This window comes from Rhinatrema bivittatum, chromosome 6, assembly GCF_901001135.1.
Source record: "Rhinatrema bivittatum chromosome 6, aRhiBiv1.1, whole genome shotgun sequence".
In the NCBI taxonomy this organism is placed as follows: Eukaryota; Metazoa; Chordata; class Amphibia; order Gymnophiona; family Rhinatrematidae; genus Rhinatrema; species Rhinatrema bivittatum.
This window is the reverse complement of record NC_042620.1, coordinates 263,556,533-263,576,316: the sequence shown is the minus strand read 5'-3', so window position 1 is coordinate 263,576,316 and position 19,784 is coordinate 263,556,533. Positions and strand designations below refer to the sequence as shown.

General features: G+C 45.3%; 1 protein-coding gene across 1 annotated transcript in view; it reads right to left on the bottom strand.

The window, feature by feature from the left end:
* Window positions 1–19,784, bottom strand: part of LOC115094236 (eukaryotic translation initiation factor 3 subunit C) — a 114,057-nt gene that overhangs the window by 21,585 nt on the left and 72,688 nt on the right. Inside the window, exons 17-20 of the mRNA XM_029607070.1 lie at window positions 18,179–18,338; window positions 17,940–18,005; window positions 2,916–3,003; window positions 2,195–2,360 (exon numbers count right to left, since the gene is read on the bottom strand). Of these exons, the coding sequence (XP_029462930.1) occupies window positions 2,195–2,360; window positions 2,916–3,003; window positions 17,940–18,005; window positions 18,179–18,338 (480 nt within the window). The remainder of the gene's footprint in view (window positions 1–2,194; window positions 2,361–2,915; window positions 3,004–17,939; window positions 18,006–18,178; window positions 18,339–19,784) is intronic.

Genomic DNA, 19,784 nt, shown 5'->3' with positions numbered 1-19,784 from the left:
TATGCTTGTACTTATGCACGTGGTTATTCAAGCAGGTGCGCACACTTATGCGTACATTAGGTCCACAACAGGGCTGGCCCGCAGCACCGCAGCCTGCCACGTGGAGTACCCACAGAACTGAAGCAGGGCCTAGCCCACTGGGGGCCGCTCAACCCGCTTGGAAATCCCCTTCCCTTGCCCTAACGGGGTCGGGAATGTTGTCTGTTCGGCACACCGAGCAAGGAGACCAGAGGACTTCCCGAAGCCTTTCCACGTCTCTGAATTGGAGGAGTTCATCTCTACTTACCCGGGCTCAGCATTTACTGTCTGAGTACAGGGAAGGTCTCCGGCTGCAGGGGGAGAGGGCATAGGCAGTTACCACCGTGCTCGGCTTCCTGCACCCGCTGCCTCTCAGCTGCATCAGCAGCAAAGTCCACGCCGGGAACCAGCTACTGGACCAAGGCACACCTCTAAGCGATCTCAGAAATCGCCTCAGGAATTCTCAACTGGGAGAGGGATCATTAGGTATCACCGCAGGACAGCAGGGCTTGATCTTTCTCCAATTTATAGGTAAAATTTCCTCTTCTAAAGCATACTGTGTGTTCCTGATAGGGAAGACACAATCCACATCTGCTAGGAGACGGCGAGATACTGGATGGCTGAGGTCACTGCAGGGGTATATCTAGGGTGATGTCAGCTTTGAAACCTGACTCCATCTCCATCTGCTAGCTGGTGAGCACATAACCCATTGGTCCTTAGTCCATCTGGTTACACGCTAGGAAATCAGAACTTTTCTGGCATGAACACAGATCACTAGGCCTGGGCATCTCCTCACACATATCTATATTGTCAGTCAAAAATAGGCTGTATCCCAGCTGAAATGGCATTTTTTGAATTCAATATGCCTCCCCGCAGCTGTTTTTATGCTCATGTGTTTAGATTTACCTGATTTGGAGGAAGATTGCTTTTTTGTTGCTTATAAGGTGCTCCTTTTTAATGTTTCTTTTTTGTCTGAGCCAATTTTGTTTGCTCACCTGAAGTTGCCTCTGAAGAAGCACAAGCAGCGCAATCCTCACAAATAGCACAACATAAGTTTAACTCAGACATCTCAGCCTCCTTCAAAGGTTCCTCTTAAATGCAAATAAAACTTATGTAGTCTTACCTTACGGTATGTGTAAGCTTTTTATGGAAACTGTCTTCTTTTTTTTGATGCATGAAGGAAGGAAAAGCTCAAAGAGACCACTGATTAAACAGCCTTGGGATTTAACGGTCGCTGTGCTCAACCATATCCTCTGCTGAGAGGGGAGGGAGCGATTAAAAGGTGGGTTCGCTCCTTCAGTCTTCTAGATGGGAGCCTGCTCTTACTAGAGATGTTTCTTATTAAAAAGTTTTGAAGGGTTTCTACCTCATAGTAGTTGGATGTAGAGAATACTAAATGTTAAAGGTTCCATCAGTGCTTAATAATACCAGTGATGTCAGATATAAAAATAATTAAATGGACATTCTACCTCCAACAGCAGAGAGGAAGGGGATGAATCCTAAGCATTTTATGGAAAGACAAGGAAGCAGCAGATGGGCCAGAAATTACAGGAGGAGGAGGAGACCACCATTCTTCTCCCCCTGCTGTTGATTAGCATAGGAAGTGAGGCTTGGGGGGGGGGAGGAAGGATGGAGAAAGGAGAGCAACAGGTAAAAGAGGAGAGTGAATATAGGATATTGGGGTTTTTAACTGCTGCTGGTTAGACTCAGAGCCTAAGCTGGAGGAGATGGGAAAGAAAGGTTGAGAGGGTGAGGAGACAGAGAGAAGAGTGGTACTCATTTGGTTTGTCCTCCATCCTGCAACTAAAAAGGCATTCCACTGTCCATGCTAGAATCAAAATTTCTCACTGTGCCCCTTGTGCATGCAAACTTCAGAGAGTTTTAAAGTAACTAACAGCCCAGTCTCTCTCTCTCTCTGCTCCTTCAAGAGATGGCTATGGAAGCAGCAATTTGCACTGAGGTCACATAACCGTGCTAGGACAGCAGACATGAGGCTAGAAGTGCTATATCTTTAAGTGAGCGTGTGGGAAGGGCACTGGCGGTGTTATTGAGTTCAGAGAGCACAATGATTGGAGACTGGGGTTAGGAAAGGATACAGGTTAGATGATGGCAATGAGGCATAGCAGGATGCTGGCAGTGCTGCAGGGTTAGGTACAGCAGTGTCATCACCACTTACCACGGTTGAAGTATCCTCCATATGTGCCCTGCTTGTGGTCAAACACTCTCTCGTTATTCTCCACCAGGTTGCCTAACTTCTCAGCAAGCTGCAGAGCTGTGTTCTGTAGAGAGGTGGGTTCAGTACGGTGCATCACCACAGTCTGTGTTGGTTGGTCTAGAGATGCCTGAATGTAAAGAAGGAAAATTCATGTTCTACACCTCCTCTTCAAGGATCACACCATATACTCTGCATCCCCTCCCCATGTCAACCTCTCCGCCCCCCCCCCCCCAGCGCATCATGTGCCGTCTGCTCTTCTCCTGCCCCACAAACGTATCACGCTGTATCCTATTTTCATGGGATTTCAAGGGGGTGGTGGATGAAAGAGATCGTGGTGACAAGGACAGTAGCAGACTTCAAGAAAGCATGGGATAAACACAGAAGATCCCTGGTGGCAAGAGAATGGTGAGCAGCCTTCATTGAGTGAATGTTGCAGCCCAGGACAGCAATGATATGCTGCACTGTGCTTCCTGCATTGCATGGGGAAACCTGCAGAGTGGCAGATGCAATTCTAAAGGGCATAAAAATGAGATTGGGGTCCATGTGGGAATTTGATCTGCTTTGGGTAAATGTGTATAAAATCGCTGTTGGGCAGATTAGATAGGCCTTTTGGTGTGCATCTGCCATCATTTACTATGTTATTATGAGTAGAGAAAGGAGGTGAGTATTGCTCTATACTTACCATTAGCTCTTCATTGATGATCATTTTGCTGATAATGCTGTGAACAGTGGGAAGCTCCAGCTGGAACATGTCAGAAAGAATCTCCATACTGTGCAGGTAGAGAGAGGGAACGGTACAGTGGACATAGAGAAAGAGGCAAGTGAGAAAAGGGAGAGAATGAATTACTTACAAAGAACAGAAAGATAATTAAATAACCATAACATAAGAAGTGCTATGCTGGGTTAGACCAAGGTCCATCAAGCTCAGCATTTTGTCTCTGACAGTGGCCAGTCTGAGTCACAAATACCCAATAGTTGATCTATGTCTTGTATCTCACAGCCAGGGATAAGTCTACCTGGCTAATAACTGTTTATAGACTTTTCCTTCAGAAACTTGTCCAATCCTCTTTTGAACCTAATTATGTTAGTTGCCTTGACCACATCCTCCAACAGACTCCATAGCTTGATTGTATGCTGACTGAAAAAAAAACAACAAACACTTCCCACAATTTGTTTTAAATCTGTCAATTGGTAGTTTCATGTGGTGTCCCCTAGTCCTAGTGCACCTGAAAGGGTAAATAACCATTCTCTATTTACCCGTTCTACCCCAGTCATGTTTTCATAAATTTCAATCATATCCCCTCAGTTGTCTCTTTTCCAAGCTAAAGAGCCTTAATCTGTTTAGCCTCTCTCCATTAGGAAGATTTTCCCTTCCCTCTATCATTTTTGAACCTCTTCTTTGTATTTTTTTCTATATTTGCTATCTCATTTTTGAGATGGGGCAATCAGAACTGCACACAATACTCAAGGTGCAATCATACCATGGATCTATATATTCAAGGGCATTTTGATATTCTCAGTTTTGTTCTCTATTCCTTTCAAAATAATTCCTAAAATTCTATTTGTCTTTTTGACCACTGAGCCAAAGATTTCAAGATATTGTCCACAAGAACTTCAAGGTCCTTTTCCTGGGTGGTGATTCTTAATACATAACTCAGCATTTTATACTTATAGTTGGGATTATTTTTCCCTATGTGCATTTCTTTGCACTTGTCCACATTAAATTGCATTTGCCATTTAGAAGCCCATTCTAGTCTCACAAGGTCCTTCTACAGTTCTTCACAATCCACTGCTGTTTTAATGACTCAGACAACGTTGTGTCATCTGCAGAACGGGTCACCTCACTCGTTTCTTTCTCCATATATTATTTATGAATATGCTAAATAGCACAGGTCCCAATACAGCCCCTGGGGCACTCTACTAATGAACTTTCTCCTTTTGGAAAACTGACCTTTTAGCTCTACCCTCTGTTTCCTATCTTTTCTCCAGTTACCAACACTCAATAAGACACTGCTTCTCATCCCATGGCATCCCAATTTCCTGAGTCATCTCTCATGACTGACTTTGTCAAATGCCTTCTGAAAATCCAAATAGACACTACCAACCAGCTCATCTTTGTCCGAAATGTTTATTTACACCTTCAAAAAAATGTAGTAAATTGGTTAAGGCAAGACTTCCCTTTGCAAAAACCACCCCATTAAACTTCATTTCCCCCCCTTATAAATGCAACTTTACCCACCCATCCTGACCCCCCCACCCCAACACCCCCCCTCACCCCTGTCCTACCCTTTCCTATCCTCCCTGTACCTTATCACAATTGTTCGTTCGATTCACTCACGCGGAAGTTAGTTATCTAAGACTTCTGTTACCAACCTCTTGTAAGGCATTTGTACAATTAGGAATAGGAATATTTCCTAATACCATGTTTTTTAGACATTGTTTTTTGGTCATTTATTTTTTTCTTCAATTTAACTATTTAACTGCTATTTAAAAAGCTCTATTTAAAACATTAAGACTTTTAGACTTTTAAGACATTGTTTTTTTTGTCATATTTTTCTTATATTTAACTGTTATTTAAAAAGTTCTTCGTTATATGTAATTGCCCCAAGCAAGTTTTTCAACTGTTCTCTGTAAACCGATTTGATTTGCATATAATGTAAGAAGATCGGTATATAAAAAACATAAATAAATAAAATAAATAAATGTTAACTCTCCTCTATTAAATCATGACTATTTATTTGGTCTAATTTTGTTTTTAAAAATAACTTCTACCATTTTGCCTGCACCGTTGTCAGGTTCACCGGTCTATAGTTTCCTGGTTTACCCCTGGAGCCCTTTTTAAAAACTGGCGGCACAATGGCCACCTTCCACTTTTCTGATACTGTGGCTGTTTTAAATTATAGATTGCAAACAACCAGAAACAGGTCTGCAATTTCTTTTTTTTTTTTTTTTTTTAACTATTTATGAAATAATTGTACAAACATATACAATAATGTACTGTACCACAAACAAAAGTTGGATCAAAGTATAAAGCATACAATCAAACTGTAACTGACTCAGACAATGTGTGCTAACAATCAGACATCTGTAGCCATTTCCTGCCAGGCCCAATATGGATCCCATATCTGCTTATAGGGATCCATTCTATTCTGGAGCATATAGGTTAGCATCTCTAGTACAGTTATCTCTGCAGGTTTGGACTCCTAACAGCTTCTAGAGGGAATACTTTTCCACTGATGTGCAATTGTTAGACTGGCTGCATGCAACAAATGCCCCACCAACTTCCTATGCCCTCATTTCCCATTTGTTACCCCATTTTCCCAACAAATATAAAGAGGCAACAGTCAACTGTTGCTTGCAAATTGCAGGAATCAGTAATTGGACTCCAAAATTTTTGTAGTTCAAAGCAGTCCCACCACATATGAAGGTATGAACCCTTCCGCCCGCACCCCCTCCAGCATAGTGGACTGCTGTTGCTAAAGAGAGCATAAAATGCAGGTGTGTGATATAACAGATTGGCGAAATTAATTTACCTGATCATTTTTTTTCCCTTAGTTTAGACAGATGGACTCAGGACCAATGGGTTATGTGCTCTCCTGCTAGCAGATAGAGACGGAGTCAGGTTTCAAAGCTGATGTCACCCTAGATATACCCCTGCAGTGACCTCAGCCATTCAGTATTCTAAACTTGAATACAATTTAATAACTTAATTAAAACTGGTGGCCATAACTGTACTCAACTAGACATAAGCGCTGAATCCCAGCAATATTATAGATACCCAGATCTAGGGATAGGGTGATGGCTTACCCTTAACCTCTTTGGGATCGAGATTCATGTGCGATTACTTGGCACTATTCATGGGCAGCCGTGGGCAGGATACTGAGTCCATCTGTCTACAGTAAGGAAAACAAAATTATCAGGTAAGTAATTTCTCCATTTCCTAGCGTGTAGCCAGATGGACTCAGGTCCAATGGGATGTACAAAAGCTACTCCTGAAGAAGGCGGGAGGCTGCCCAAGATCTGGTTAGCACCACCCTCACAAAGGCTGCATCTTCTCGGGCTTGGACGTCCAGGCGATAGAACCTGGAGAAGGTGTGCAAGGAAAACCATGTCGCTGCTCGGCAGATGTCAACAGGAAACAGTAGCTTAGCTTTCGCCCATGATACTGCCTGGGCCCTAGTAGAATGAGCTTTAACCTGAAGGGGTAAAGGCTTCCCTGCCTCTACATAAGCTCCCGTAATCACTTCCTTGATCCAGTGAGTTATGGTAGCTCACGAATCTGCTTCGCCTTGTATCCTTCCACCATGAAGAACAAACAAGCGGACCCGTCTTGCGCACCAGTTCTGAACATGCTAGATACCGTACTAACAGCCTACTGATATTTAAGTGGCGTAGGAGGCAGTAGTCTTTCAAGTCCTTGCATTTATCTAGGGATGGTATGGAAATGGACTGGTTCAGGTGAAACTCTGAGACTACCTTTGGCAAGAAGGAAGGGACGGTGCGAAGCTGCAACGTTCCTGGAGTCAAACAGAGGAACAGCTCCTGATATGACAGCACCTGTAGTTCAGAGATGCGATGAGCCGGGGACAAGATGGCTGCCCACTGAGCAGCACGCAAAAAGCCTTGCTCAGATTGCCTTAGAAACGTTTCCTCTATATTCAGATTGATTGCCACGCCGTTTACTATGCCTCACACTAAACGTAAGGCAAAATTGAAGGGAGCGATTTCTCATGTTTCTTTACCTGCGTCATCACAGCACAGCATTGCAGAGTGCTTTGGATCGTCCCCAGCGATTGCTCCATTTGAGATGACCATGGTGGAGAGGAACCTCTCTCTACAGGTCGAAGAGATTTCCCTGAGTCCGGAAGTACCAGTGACACCTTCTCCTCCGGGGACTGGCCTGTTAGAACCAGGGTTAAACCCGGTAGATCTCCGAGAGAGCATGCCAGAGTGAAAAGAGCTGAGAGAGGTGGAGGGGAAGTTTGAAATATCATCCGTAGCAATGCCTAAAACAGGCAATGGCGAAGGCGCCTGTCTACAAGGACCCCGGAATACTTTCCTCTACTCCTGTGGACTTGAACACACCATTCCTCCCTGGATCTGGTATGGTTATCCTGCGAGATTTTAAAGATAGTTCCAAGGCCCAGGTTGGTAAAATTAAGTTTTCTAAACCAGCCACTATTACCTTGGATGTGTTGTGGAATGCTATAGTAAGTTTGGAGACATCAATATCTACATTAACTGAAGTAGTGATTGAAACAACACTCTCAAAATGAGCACTCAAATTTGGCAAACCAAGAGGGGAAAATATTAAGTTTAGACTCACGAGTAAAATCAGTGGAGAAAATTCAGCAGCATTTAATTCAGACAGAGGGGGAATTTTCAAGAAAATTTGAGAATATTGAAAACTCACTACATGTTTTGAATTTAAGAGTACTTAAATTTCCTATAATTAAACAGCTGGCTCCAATTGAACTTTTCAAGAATGTGTCACAGATTTTAAAAATTCCAGATGCTTCTATGCCAGTGATCAAGGCATATTTTCTACCTCAAGCGAAAGCTCAATCCCAATCTGGAGAAGATGAAAACCTACCTTTGGGAACATCATTGAATCTGAATTTCTTCAAAATTCCCAAGAGATGGAAATTACACAAAGAGGGATGCTCTTAGTAACTTTTGCTTTTTCATCTGATAGGGATAATGTGTTAAGATTTTTCTCTCTCTAATGTTTTATGGGCAAACAATTTGGGTGTATCCAGATCTTACTAAGAGTATACAGATCCGCTGAAAAAAATGTCTTGCTCTCCAGAAAGAAGTCAATCCAAGAGGGGGTATTTTATGTTACAATATCCCTGTAAATGTTTGGATAGGTATAACAATGCCAATTATGTGTTTTTTGAACCGGACCAATTTAAGGTGCTCTTGGATGCTCCATCTTAACTCTGGTGAATGTAAAGTGTAACTGGGGTTTCTCAGTGTCGCTTATTTTACTATTAATGTACTGCTCGATTTTCCTTTGTCTCCCCCACTTTTCCTAGTATTATATGGGGTTGAAGGTTTATTTTTCAAATGATCTGTCAGATCTTGTTTATGTTTCTACTTGACAATTTGTAAATCTCATTTTCTGATGCAAGATTCTTCTTGTTTTATTTATTTTATTTATTTAAAGTTTTTGTATACCGACATTCGTTAAGAAAACATCACATCGGTTTCCATGGAACAAATAAACAGTAGCCAACGGGGCTTTACAATGAAACTGATAAGTGAACTGGGGATGGGGAAGAAGGAGGGGAACAAAGGTAATGCTGTACAAAAAGATAAATTAAAAAAAAAAAAAAAGATTGGATAAATGCAATAAAGTAATTAGTTACAGGTAAATTATTTACAATAATGTGTTAGGGGGAGAGGGTTAAGAAAGGAGGTAATGCGGGTAAAAGTTAGGGGGGGAGGAGAGGGGCAGGGGAGTTAGAGTGAAGGAGGGAGGAGTGACGAGAAGGAAGGTTCATGTGTAGGCTTATGTAAAAAGCCAAGCCTTGAGATTAGTTCTGAATTTTTTGGGGCAGGTCTCAAGGCGTAGGTAGGTGGGCATGGAGTTCCATAGGGAGGGTCCAGCTAGGGATAGTGCACGTTGTTTGGTGGTTGTTAGATGGAAGCGTTTAACATTGTTAACAATGTTAAACTGCATAAAAATAAAATTGAAAAAAAAATTGAAAAAAAAAGATGCGATGAGCCAAGCATATTGACACCAAGAATACAGTCTTCAGCATTAACAGGCGTAGAGACAGAGCTCACAGCAGCTGAAAGGAAGACCCTGCTAAGAAGTCCAATACTAGATTGAGATTCCATAGGGAGACCAACCACTTTAAGGGTGGTTGGAGGTGTTTAACTCTTTTTAAGAAACGGGCCAAGACCGGATGTGTCGACAGGCAGGTTCCATTCCCCTTGCCTCTGAAATGGCGTGAGCCGCCATCTGGACCTTCAAGGAGTTGAGGGACAGTCCTGTGTTGAGGCTGTCCTGTAAGAATTCCAGAATCATGGGGATCTTGGTCGTCTGAGGGGGCAACTCGTGTTCCTCGCACGTACGCCAAAGGACATCAACAACTTCCACGTGCGGAACAAGCTGGTGATTACAGCCGCTGAATATCAATGCTTCATCAGGTGAGCCCTCTCAAGGGCCAGACCATAAGACAAAACTGAGTTGGGTCATCGTGCAGGATCAGCCCTTGTTGGAGAAGGTCCCTGTGTGGGGGGAGGCACAGGGGGCTCTCCACCAGACGCCTTCGCATGTCTGCTAACACGAGCATCTGGGCCAATCCAGGGCCACCAAAAGGACCAATCCTCTGTGGCATTCAATTTGCAAATGACCTTGCCCAGCAGAAGCCATGGAGGCAAGGCATACAGTAAGTCCTCCTCTGGCCAGGTCTGGACAAGGGCATTGATCTCTTGGAAGCGCTGATCTCTTCTGCAATTGAAGAATCAGGAGACCTTTGCATTGTGAGATGTGGCCAGTAGGTCGATGGAAGGAAGGCCCCAGTGATCTATTAGGAGCTGGAAGGCTCTGGTCGACAACGCCCATTCCCCTGGATCCAGACTCTCCCTGCTGAGAAAGTCTGCTTTGACATTGTCTTTTCCTACGATGTGGGAGGCAGAGATCCCTTGTAGATTTAACTCTGCCCATTCCATAAGGGGGGTCTGTCTCCAGAGACATTTGGTGGCTTTTGGTTCCTCCCTGGCAGTTGATGTAGGCTACCGTTGTTGCGTTGTCAGACATCACGTGGACTGCTTGTCCCTGGAGCCTGTGGCCGAATTGCAGACATGCTAATCTGACAGCTCGGGCTTTCAGGCGGTTTATGTTCCAGTGCGCCTCTTCCTTGGTCTATCGCCCCTTGGTTGTCATTTCTTGACAGTGGGCTCCCCATCCTCGGAGGCTCGCATCTGTTGTGAGGACTAGACAGTTCGGAGGCACAGGCTTACACACTTGCCTAGATGCACTTCCTGTAGCCACCAGTGGAGCTGAGAACCTACTTTCATCGCTAGTTGGAGGCGAATCAAGTAGTCTTGAGACAGTGGGTTCCAACGTGACAGCAGGGAGCGTTGGAGTGGCCGCATGTGTGCCCTCGCCCATGGTACTACCTCCAGGGTTGACGCCATCAGGCCAAGGATCTGGAGATAGCTCCACACTCTGGGGCACATTGTGTTTGTCAACCGACGCACTTGGCACATCAGTTTCCTTATCCTTGAGGGAGGGAGGAAGACCTTGTCCTGCTTGAACTGGACTCCCAGGTACTCTAAGGGCTGGGAGAGCTTGAGACTGCTCTTGTCCATGTTCACAACCCAACCGAGTTCCTGAAGCAGGGACCTGACCCTGCTGGTCACCTGGAGGCTCTCTTCCAACGACTTCGCCAGTCGTCTAAATAAGGGTGCCCCAAGATTGCTTCTTTCCTCAGTGCCACCGCTACGACCACCTTCATTTTTGAGAATGTTCTGGGGGCAGCTGCCAGGCTGAAGAGCAATCCCTGGAACTGATAATTTCCAGTACCACAAAGTGTAGGAATCGCTGGTGGTCTTGACAGAGAGATCCAGGGATGTTAAGAACTCTCCTGGTTGTACGGCCATTATGACAGAGCGAAGAGTTTCCATGTGGAAGTGAATTACCCGCAGATGATGGTTGATGCTCTTGAGATCCAGGATGGGGCGAAATGAACCCTCCTTCTTGGGTACGATGAAATAAATGTAATAACACCCCGTATTTTTTTGGGATGTAGGTATTGGGGTTATAGCCCTCAAACTGAGAAGCCTTTTCAATGTGGATTCCACTGCCAGTTTTTTTTTTGTGCTGGGAGTGATGATATGAACATGTCCCAAGGGATGCTGTGAAATTCTAGGACGCATCCTTCTTGTATGATGTCCAGTACTCATTTGTCAGACGTGATCTCTACCCTCCTCTTATAGAAGAGGGATAGTCGGCCCCCTATCTCCTCATCCCGTGGATGGATTGGCCAAATTTCATTGGGAAGTTCGGGTTGAACCTGAGCCTGAATCAGTTCCTCTTTTTGGTTGTAGGCTCCAAAAGGACTGAGACCTTCCCCAGGGCAGAGATGTGTGAAATGACAAATTTCTGTAGGGCCAGAAACGCTGGGAGCCCCTGGCAAGGGGCAAGGGATGCTGGGACCTCTTTTTCTTATCTTCCAGTAGCCTAGGCACTGGAGATTCACCTCATTTACTGGCAAGCTTTACTAATTCGCTTCTGAATAGAAGGGATCCCTTAAAGGGCATCTTTGTGAGGACTGTCTTAAAGGTCGCGTCCGCTGACCAATTTCACAGTCATAGCTGTCTTCCAGCCGCCACCACTGAGGCTACTCTTCTGGTCAAGGTACACACTAGGTCAGAATTTGCATCCGCTATGAAGGCCGTGGCGGGCTCCATCGTCTCTCTGGGATGAGCCCCTAAGCTATCTGCTTCTCTCATGCGAAGCAGACACGAACGAGCCAACAGGGCACAACAGTGTCATTGTTGTCGCGTCAAAGGCTTACTTAAGGATGGACTCCAACTGCCTATAATGTGTATCCTTCAAGGTCGCTCCTTCCTCTACTGGGATAGTTGTTTGCTTCAAGGCAGCGCAGACCAGGGCGTCCACTTTCAGGAAGAGCAGGCGTTCTTTGACTGCTGAGTCCAGAGGATACAAAACCTCCAAGGCCCGACCTCCTTTAAAACTGGCTTATGGGGCGTCCCACTCCAGGTCAATCAACTCCTGGATGGCTTCCATCATCGGGAAATAGCAAGAGGCTTTCCGTAGAGACACCAGGATGGGATTCCTCTTTGGTTCTGACATAGGTTCCAACATAGGGTCCGTGCCAGGAACTCCCATAATCTTCAGGGTCTGGGAGACCAGGGCCGGCAATTCATCTCTGTGGAAAAACAACACCATGGTCCGGTATGGCTCCAGGCCTGGAAGGATGTAGCCTTCCTAGCTGGGGCTCAGACCGGGCAGGGGCAGCAGCTGACTGTGCCAGAGCAAAGGCTTGAAGGCCCCAAAAGAATTCCACCCAAGAAAAAAATCACCGGATCCATACCTAGCCCAGGAGGCACTAGGATGGGGCAGCTGAACTGCCCTCTCCCAGGAAGGACGCAACCCCGGGATTGCTCAGATCCGGGGTGCTACCAGATAAGGTTGTAGCTGACTCGTCCTCCAACGGGGGGGGGGGGGGGGGGGGGCTGGGCTTGGAGAAGTTCTGAGACTCCAGTCCTCCCTGGACTTCCTCTCAGTGCTGGCACAGGAGGGAGTCTAGGTCAGACCGTGCAGCCCTAATATGGCAGGCACCACAAAGGGAGTGTCGCTTGTGCTTCTTTGTTGCCGGAGCCATAGTTAACTGTAGCTTTGTGTTCAGCCAGTTAGCGCCCGAGCTCGAATGCGCACAAATCTGCCACACTGCCCGTTAGTATAAGCGTCCAGTTGTGCGCAAATGTATGTGTGTACTTATGCGCACAGGCGTGCGTGAATTTACACACACATTAGGAGCACAACAGAGCCAGCCTGCACCGCGCATACCAACGGTCAATGGGGGAAAATGGCGCCGCACCAATCCACGTGCAAGATGGTGCTGCCATGGCCTGCCACATGGAGTGCTCACTGAGTCAGTAGTGGGGTCTAGCCCATCAGGGGTCGCTCAACCCACTCGGAAATCCACTTCCCTTGCCCTAATGGGATCAGGAACGTTGTTGGTATGGCGCGCCGAGCAAGGAGACCGGAGGAAACACTTACTGAAGCCCTTCCGTGTCTCTGAATCAGAGGAGTTCTTCTTTACTTACCTGGGCTCAGCGCTTACCGGCTGAGTACAGAGATGGTCTCCGGCTGCAGGGGGAGATGGCATAGGCCGTCACCACTGCACTCTGCTTCCTGCACCCGCTGCTGCCTTTCAGCTGCTTCAGCAGCAAAGTCCACGCTGGGAACTGGCTACCGGACCAAGGCACACCTCTGAGGGATCTCGGAAATCACCTCAGGAATTCTCAACTGGGGGAGGGACCATTAGGTATCACTGCAGTAGAGCAGGACTCTATCTTTCTCCAATTTAAAGGTAACATTTCCTCTTCTAAAGAGTACTATGTTCATAAAAGGGAAGGCATAATCCACATTTGCTAGGAGACGCAGAGATACTGAATGGCTGAAGTCACTGCAGGGGTATATCTAGGGTGACGTCAGCTTTGAAACTTTAATCCATCTCCCTCTGCTAGCAGGAGACCACATAACCCACTGGTCCTGAGTCCATCTGGCTACACACTAGGAAAGTAATAATTTGTATAGCACCTCAAACTGTATTACAAATAGAAATATTCTGAGCAGCTTTCCAATCTCTGGCCTCTAACTGAATATCCAAGATCAGTTTTCTGTTGTCTGAGAATTTGATTGGCCATTCTAACCTCTCCCAACTCAGATCGGATAGAGATGTACAGAACTGAGATGAGATGCCTGGACCTGACTTTACAACAGAGTACACCCTCCAACCCTTCACAATAGTCTACTGCATCATAATTTAGAGGGTCTGTAAAGAACCTAATGACGGAATATCAGGTACTGAGTTCTACAAGGGGCCTTTATTTTCACTTAAGGAAAGATCTCAAATCAACCACTAAATTATGATGCAGTAGATGATTGTGAAGGGTTGGAGGGTGTACTCTGTTGTAAAGTCAGGCCCAAGCATGTCATCTCAGTTCTGTACATCTCTATCCGATCTGAGTTGGGAGAGGTTAGAATGGCCAATCAAATTCTCAGACAACGGAAAACTGATCTTGGATATTCAGTTAGAGGCCAGGGATTGGAAAGTTGCTCAGAATATTTCTATTTGTAATAAAGGTTATGAGGTACTATACAAATTATTCTCCATCAACTAATTGCCCCAAAAGCCTAAGTCCTCTCCTTGCCCATTGTTCTACAACTGGGAGAATGTGTGTTTAGAAAGGTCTGGATTATGGGACAAGGGAGACATATAAGACTACTGTACATCCAATATCATAGTCTTAGATTTGACAGACCTCCAACTCGGAGGGTATGAACTATAATCAATACTAAAATCGAAGCAACTAAAAAGATAGGACTAATATTGCCCCCCCAGGCCTTTTACAAAAAGACTACTCTCCACTAATTGAACTATTCATTCCCCGAAAATACCCTGACAATAGGTATTTTCAACATCCAAGTTGACAAAAAACCTATGACAAATGCATGCGAAATATTCCTTGATACTATGGAAGCCTAGGATGGTCACAATATGTCTCAAAACCAACACACAAAGCAGGCCATACTCTGGAGCTAATTTTTGCCAACATGAAAAACTGCCAAATCAACAGTGAACACACTAATACTATGGTCGGATCACCAATTAATAAGAGCAGAAATAAATCTCCAAAAACAAAATCATAAACCAATGGAAAATAAATTAACTTTTCACTACAGAAAGAAAATTTATTCTGAAGATTTAGTGAAAGCAACTGAAAATAAAACCCACAATTTAAACCAAAATAATTGCAAAGCAGCATTTGACTCCTGGGAAAAAATAATGATCGAAATAGAAGAACTTTGCCCAATACAGACAAAAACTATCAATAAGAAAGCAGAGTTGCTTACCTGTAGCAGGTGTTCTCCCAGGACAGCAGAATGTTAATCCTCACATGTGGATGACATCATCAGATGAAGCCCTGTCACTGACTACTATTGTCAAAGTTTCTAGAACTTTGACTGGCACACTGAGCATGCACAGCATGCCACTAACCCTGTAGCCACCACCAGGGGTCCTCCCTTCAGTCTCATTTGTAGCAAAAAGTACGAGCAAAAAATAAAATAAAAATGGTGAACCCAACTCTGCGGGGTGGTGGGTGGGTTTCGTGAGGACTAACATCCTGCTGTCCTGGGAGAACACCTGTTACAGGTAAGCAACTCTGCTTTCTCCCAGGACAAGAAGGATGGTAGTCCTCACATGTGGGTGAATAACGAGCTACAGGATGCCCGCCTAAAGTGAACCAAACAGCACCCAACAATGTGCAACAGGCACAACAACAGTGGTGCTGTTGGTTACGGAGGGCAGCCTGAATTTCACAGTGGGCTGTAGGTAGGAAGAGTTAAACTGGAAACAAATTACGCAATACAGACTGGCCAAAGGTGGAGTTTTGCTTGCCAGCCTTGTCGAGACAGTAATGAGCTGCAAAGGTATGGAGAGAGCTCCAAGTGGCAGCTCTATAGATGTCAGCAATGGGTACAGAACTGAGGTGTGCTACTGACATTGCCATGGCTCTAAATGAATGCGTTTTCATGCGCCCCTCCAGTGGAAGGCCTGCTTGTTGGTAGCGGAAGGAAATACAGTCCGCCAGCCAGGCGGACAGGGTCTGCTTGCCCACTGCAACCCCCAATCTGTTCTTATCAAAGGAGACAGAGTTGGGTGGACTTCCTATGGGCTGCAGTGCGGTCCAAATAAAAGGCTAGCGCACACTTACAGTCCAAGGAATGCAGGACCCGCTCAACTGGGTGTGAGTGAGGCCTCGGAAAAAAGGTGGATGGTATTATGGATTGATTTAAGTGGAAATTAGAGACTACATTTGGCAAGAATTTAGGGTGAGTGCGGAGCACTACACGGTCGTGGAGAAATCTTGTATATTATAATCTTGTATGTTACCAACGCCTGTAGCTCACTGACCCTGTCAGCTGTGACAAGTCAATTGTCACAGCTCGCAAGAGTGTAGGGGTTCAAACGGAGGTCGCATGAGCCCATGCCGCAAATTCAGATAGTAACAGTGGGTTACTATAGAGAGGACCCATCAGTGATGATTGTGTGCCATTTGGTGGCAAAGTGGCACAGGCGGCTTCCCACGGGATAAGTGGTTGGGGGGGGGGAGGTTGACTGCTGCTCTCTAGATGGGAGTCAAAAGCCCGCTGTGGGACCAGTCTGAGGGGCTGGCTACGCTTTGGGGGGGGGGGGTCTGTGCTGACGAGGCTGACCTCTGTGAGAGGGTCTTGTAGTTCTAGTACGGGATGGAGAAGTGTAGTACCCGCGTGGCCTGTAGGTCAGCTTTCTGGTGTCTCGCCTAAATCCTCTTCTGGCTGTGGACGAGAAATCTGAGGGGACTGTCAACAACTGGCGCAGGGTTTCATGGTGGTCTTTGAGTTGCGCCACTGCCTCTTGAATTTTATCACCAAACAAACTGTCCCCTGTGCAAGGCAGGTCCGCCAATTTGTCTTGAACTTCTTGGCGCAAGTCAGAGGCTTTCAAGACAAGCCCAGCGTCTGGCACTAATTTTGGCTGCTGATATCCTAGAGGCAGTGTCGAAGGTATCATAGGTTGCCCTGACATGATGCTTTCCAGCCTCTCTTTTCTGTACCCCCTGAAAACGCAGATTGCATCGCCGGGAGCAGTTTTCCAAGTTCTCCAGTTTGTCTTGGAGCTCCATATGGTCCTTCTGCAGTGTCTGATATTTCCCATCACCCTGCACCAGAGATTCTGACTGGGCATCCACGCGGTTTTCAGTGTCGCCCACCCTCCAGCCCAGCTCAGTGATATCTTCTCTGAGCTCTGACACTACCTCCAGAATTTCTTGCTTATTTTTCGTCATGTCAGAGCGAAGCTCACAGAACCAGCTCCTAAACTTCTCACGAGCGGGAAGGGCTATTTCCTGCCTGCAAATTGTCTACAGGAATGCTCTCCCGCATTGATCTGGGGAACCATGGCCATCTATCCTCTCTATCACTCACCAACTCGGTCAGCCCGGCGCCGGGTTTAGTATAAGAAAACTGCTGAAGGTCAATGTTTTGTTTTTTTCCCAGCCATCCTACTCGTTTTTCTGTGCTGCAGGTGGCCGAAATCGCTCCAGTTCACCGGCGGGTGGACATGCTTAGCCGTGGTTTTTGCCCGGGAGAGATCAGAGCGCATGATCAGACCTCCATTCCACCTGCTGATGTCACCGGAACTGCAATTTCATTTTTGAGTTCCTTCAGGACTCTAGGTTAAATTCCATCCAGCCCTAGTGATTTGTTATTCTTTAGTCTGTCAGAGTTATTACATCCTCCAGTTGTACAGTGATTTCTCTACTGTACTATGATGGCACATGATTAATTTGTAAACTATACCACCCATATTGCTCTTTATCGTGCCCTTCTGTAAACTGTTGTGATGGTTATTTAACTTAACAACAGTATAGAAAAGTTTTTAAATAAATAGATAAATAATCACTCAGCATTATCAACCTCAAAAAAGGTTTCCAGTGTGGGTATTGCCCAGATATCCTTCTCAGTAAAGACAGAGGCAAAAAATTAATTTATTTTTTCTGCTATTTCCTTACTCTCTCTGCTCACCCCTTTTACAACTCTGTCATCTAGTGACCCAATCTACTCATTTACAGGCTTTTTGCTTCAAATGCACTTGGAAAAGGTTTTATTATTTGTTTTTACCACTATAGCAAACTTCTTTTCAAATCCTCTCTTAGCCTGCTTAAATGCTTTTTACATCTAATTTGCCTGTGCTTATGCTCTTCCCCATTTTCCTCACTTGGGTCTGCTGTCCATTTGTTTTTGAATGGTTTCCTTTTGGCTTTAATTGCCTCTTTTACCTCACTATTAAATCATCCTTAACAAAGTGCCACAACCCCAACCAATTTTATCTGTCCAATCACTGTGTTCCCTCATGTCAAGTATGGGGGGAGGGGGACAATGGCAGGGACTCACCTGATGGAGTCATACACACTGCTGTAGGTGAAGAGATAGGTGCGCAGAGACTCCTCCTGAATCTTCCTGAAAAATGAGGAGAGGGATAACATGGACTTCCAACTGCACTGCAATACAGGTAAATAATCCAAAAAACTGTGTTTTTCCCATTATGCCCTCTACTTTCAGTACTGCTCATGTTACCTCTTTCTTCCCAATTCATATCCCCTCCACCACCCCAACCCATTATCTCCTGTTACCTGACTAGCATCATTCGCACTTTCTCCGCTTCGGGGAAGAGGTCCCAGACCTTTGCATTCATCTTATCATTAATAATGAAAATTCGGCAGGTCTTCCAATCACCCATCTTCATGGCCTTCGAGGCAGCAACTACGTGTTCTCGCATACTCTCAGGGGGTCCTGGGTAAAGATGAATGAGACATTTCTATAAAGCAAGGCCTTTCCTGCATGGTCCTAAGGAATCGAGATTGTTATAACAGGAATTCTGTCTTACCCTGATCAACTCTTCTCTGTTAGTTATTCTACTGTTCTAGACCATAGAGTTCTATCCTGTAGTGCCTTGCTCCCTCTTACCTGAGAGTGAACTGGGTTCTATATTTTCTTGCACAAATTGTTGCTCTGGAACTTTAAAATTGGAGAAATTACTTACCTGATAATTTCATTTTCCTTAGTGTAGACAGATGGACTCAGGACCAATGGGTTATATGCTCCCCTGCTAGTAGATGGAATCAGGTTTCAAAGCTGAAGTCACCCTAGATATACCCCTGCAGTGATCTCAGCTCCTCAGTATTCTCCTTCAAAAGCCATTGTGAATATACTCTTGAACAAACTTGATTAGAACTTGACTAAAACTTGATTAAATGGATAATCGTAACTGTACTCAAAACAAACAAACGCTGAATCCCAGCAAGAATATAGATGCCTTGATCTAGGGATTGCTTGAAATTGAAATTCATTTCACAGACAATTCCTTGACACAGTTCTTGGGCAGCTGTGGCTGGGATGCCGAGTCCATCTGTCTACACTAAGGAAAACAAAATGAGGTAAGTTATTTCTCCATTTCCTAGCATGTAGACAGATGGACCCAGGACCAATAGGATGTACAAAAGCTACTCCCATCGGGGCGGGAGGCTGCCCGCGGTCTGGTTAACACTGCCCTTGCAAAGGCTGCGTCCTCTTGGGCCTGAACATCCAGGCGATAGAACCTGGAGAAGGTGAGTAAGGAGGACCATGTCGCCTTTCGGCAGGTGTCGACGGGAGACAGCAGTTTAGCTTCCGCCCAGGATACTACCTGAGTCCTAGTGGAATGAGCTTTAACCTGAATGATAATAAGAACATAAGAACATGCCATACAGGGTCAGACCAAGGGCCCATCAAGCCCAGCATCCTGTTTCCAACAGTGGCCAATCCAGGCCATAAGAACCTGGCAAGTACCCAAAAACTAAGTCTATTCCATGTTACCATTGCTAGTAATAGCAGTGGCTATTTTCTAAGTCAACTTAATAGCAGGTAATGGACTTCTCCTCCAAGAACTTATCCAATCCTTTTTTGAACACAGCTATACTAACTGCACTAACCACATCCTCTGGCAACAAATTCCAGAGTTTAATTGTGCGTTGAGTAAAAAAGAACTTTCTCCGATTAGTCTTAAATGTGCCACATGCTAACTTCATGGAGTGCCCCTAGTCTTTCTATTATCCGAAAGAGTAAATAACCGATTCACATCTACCAGTTCTAAACCTCTCATGATTTTAAACACCTCTATCATATCCCCCCCTCAGCCGTCTCTTCTCCAAGCTGAAAAGTCCTAACCTCTTTAGTCTTTCCTCATAGGGGAGCTGTTCC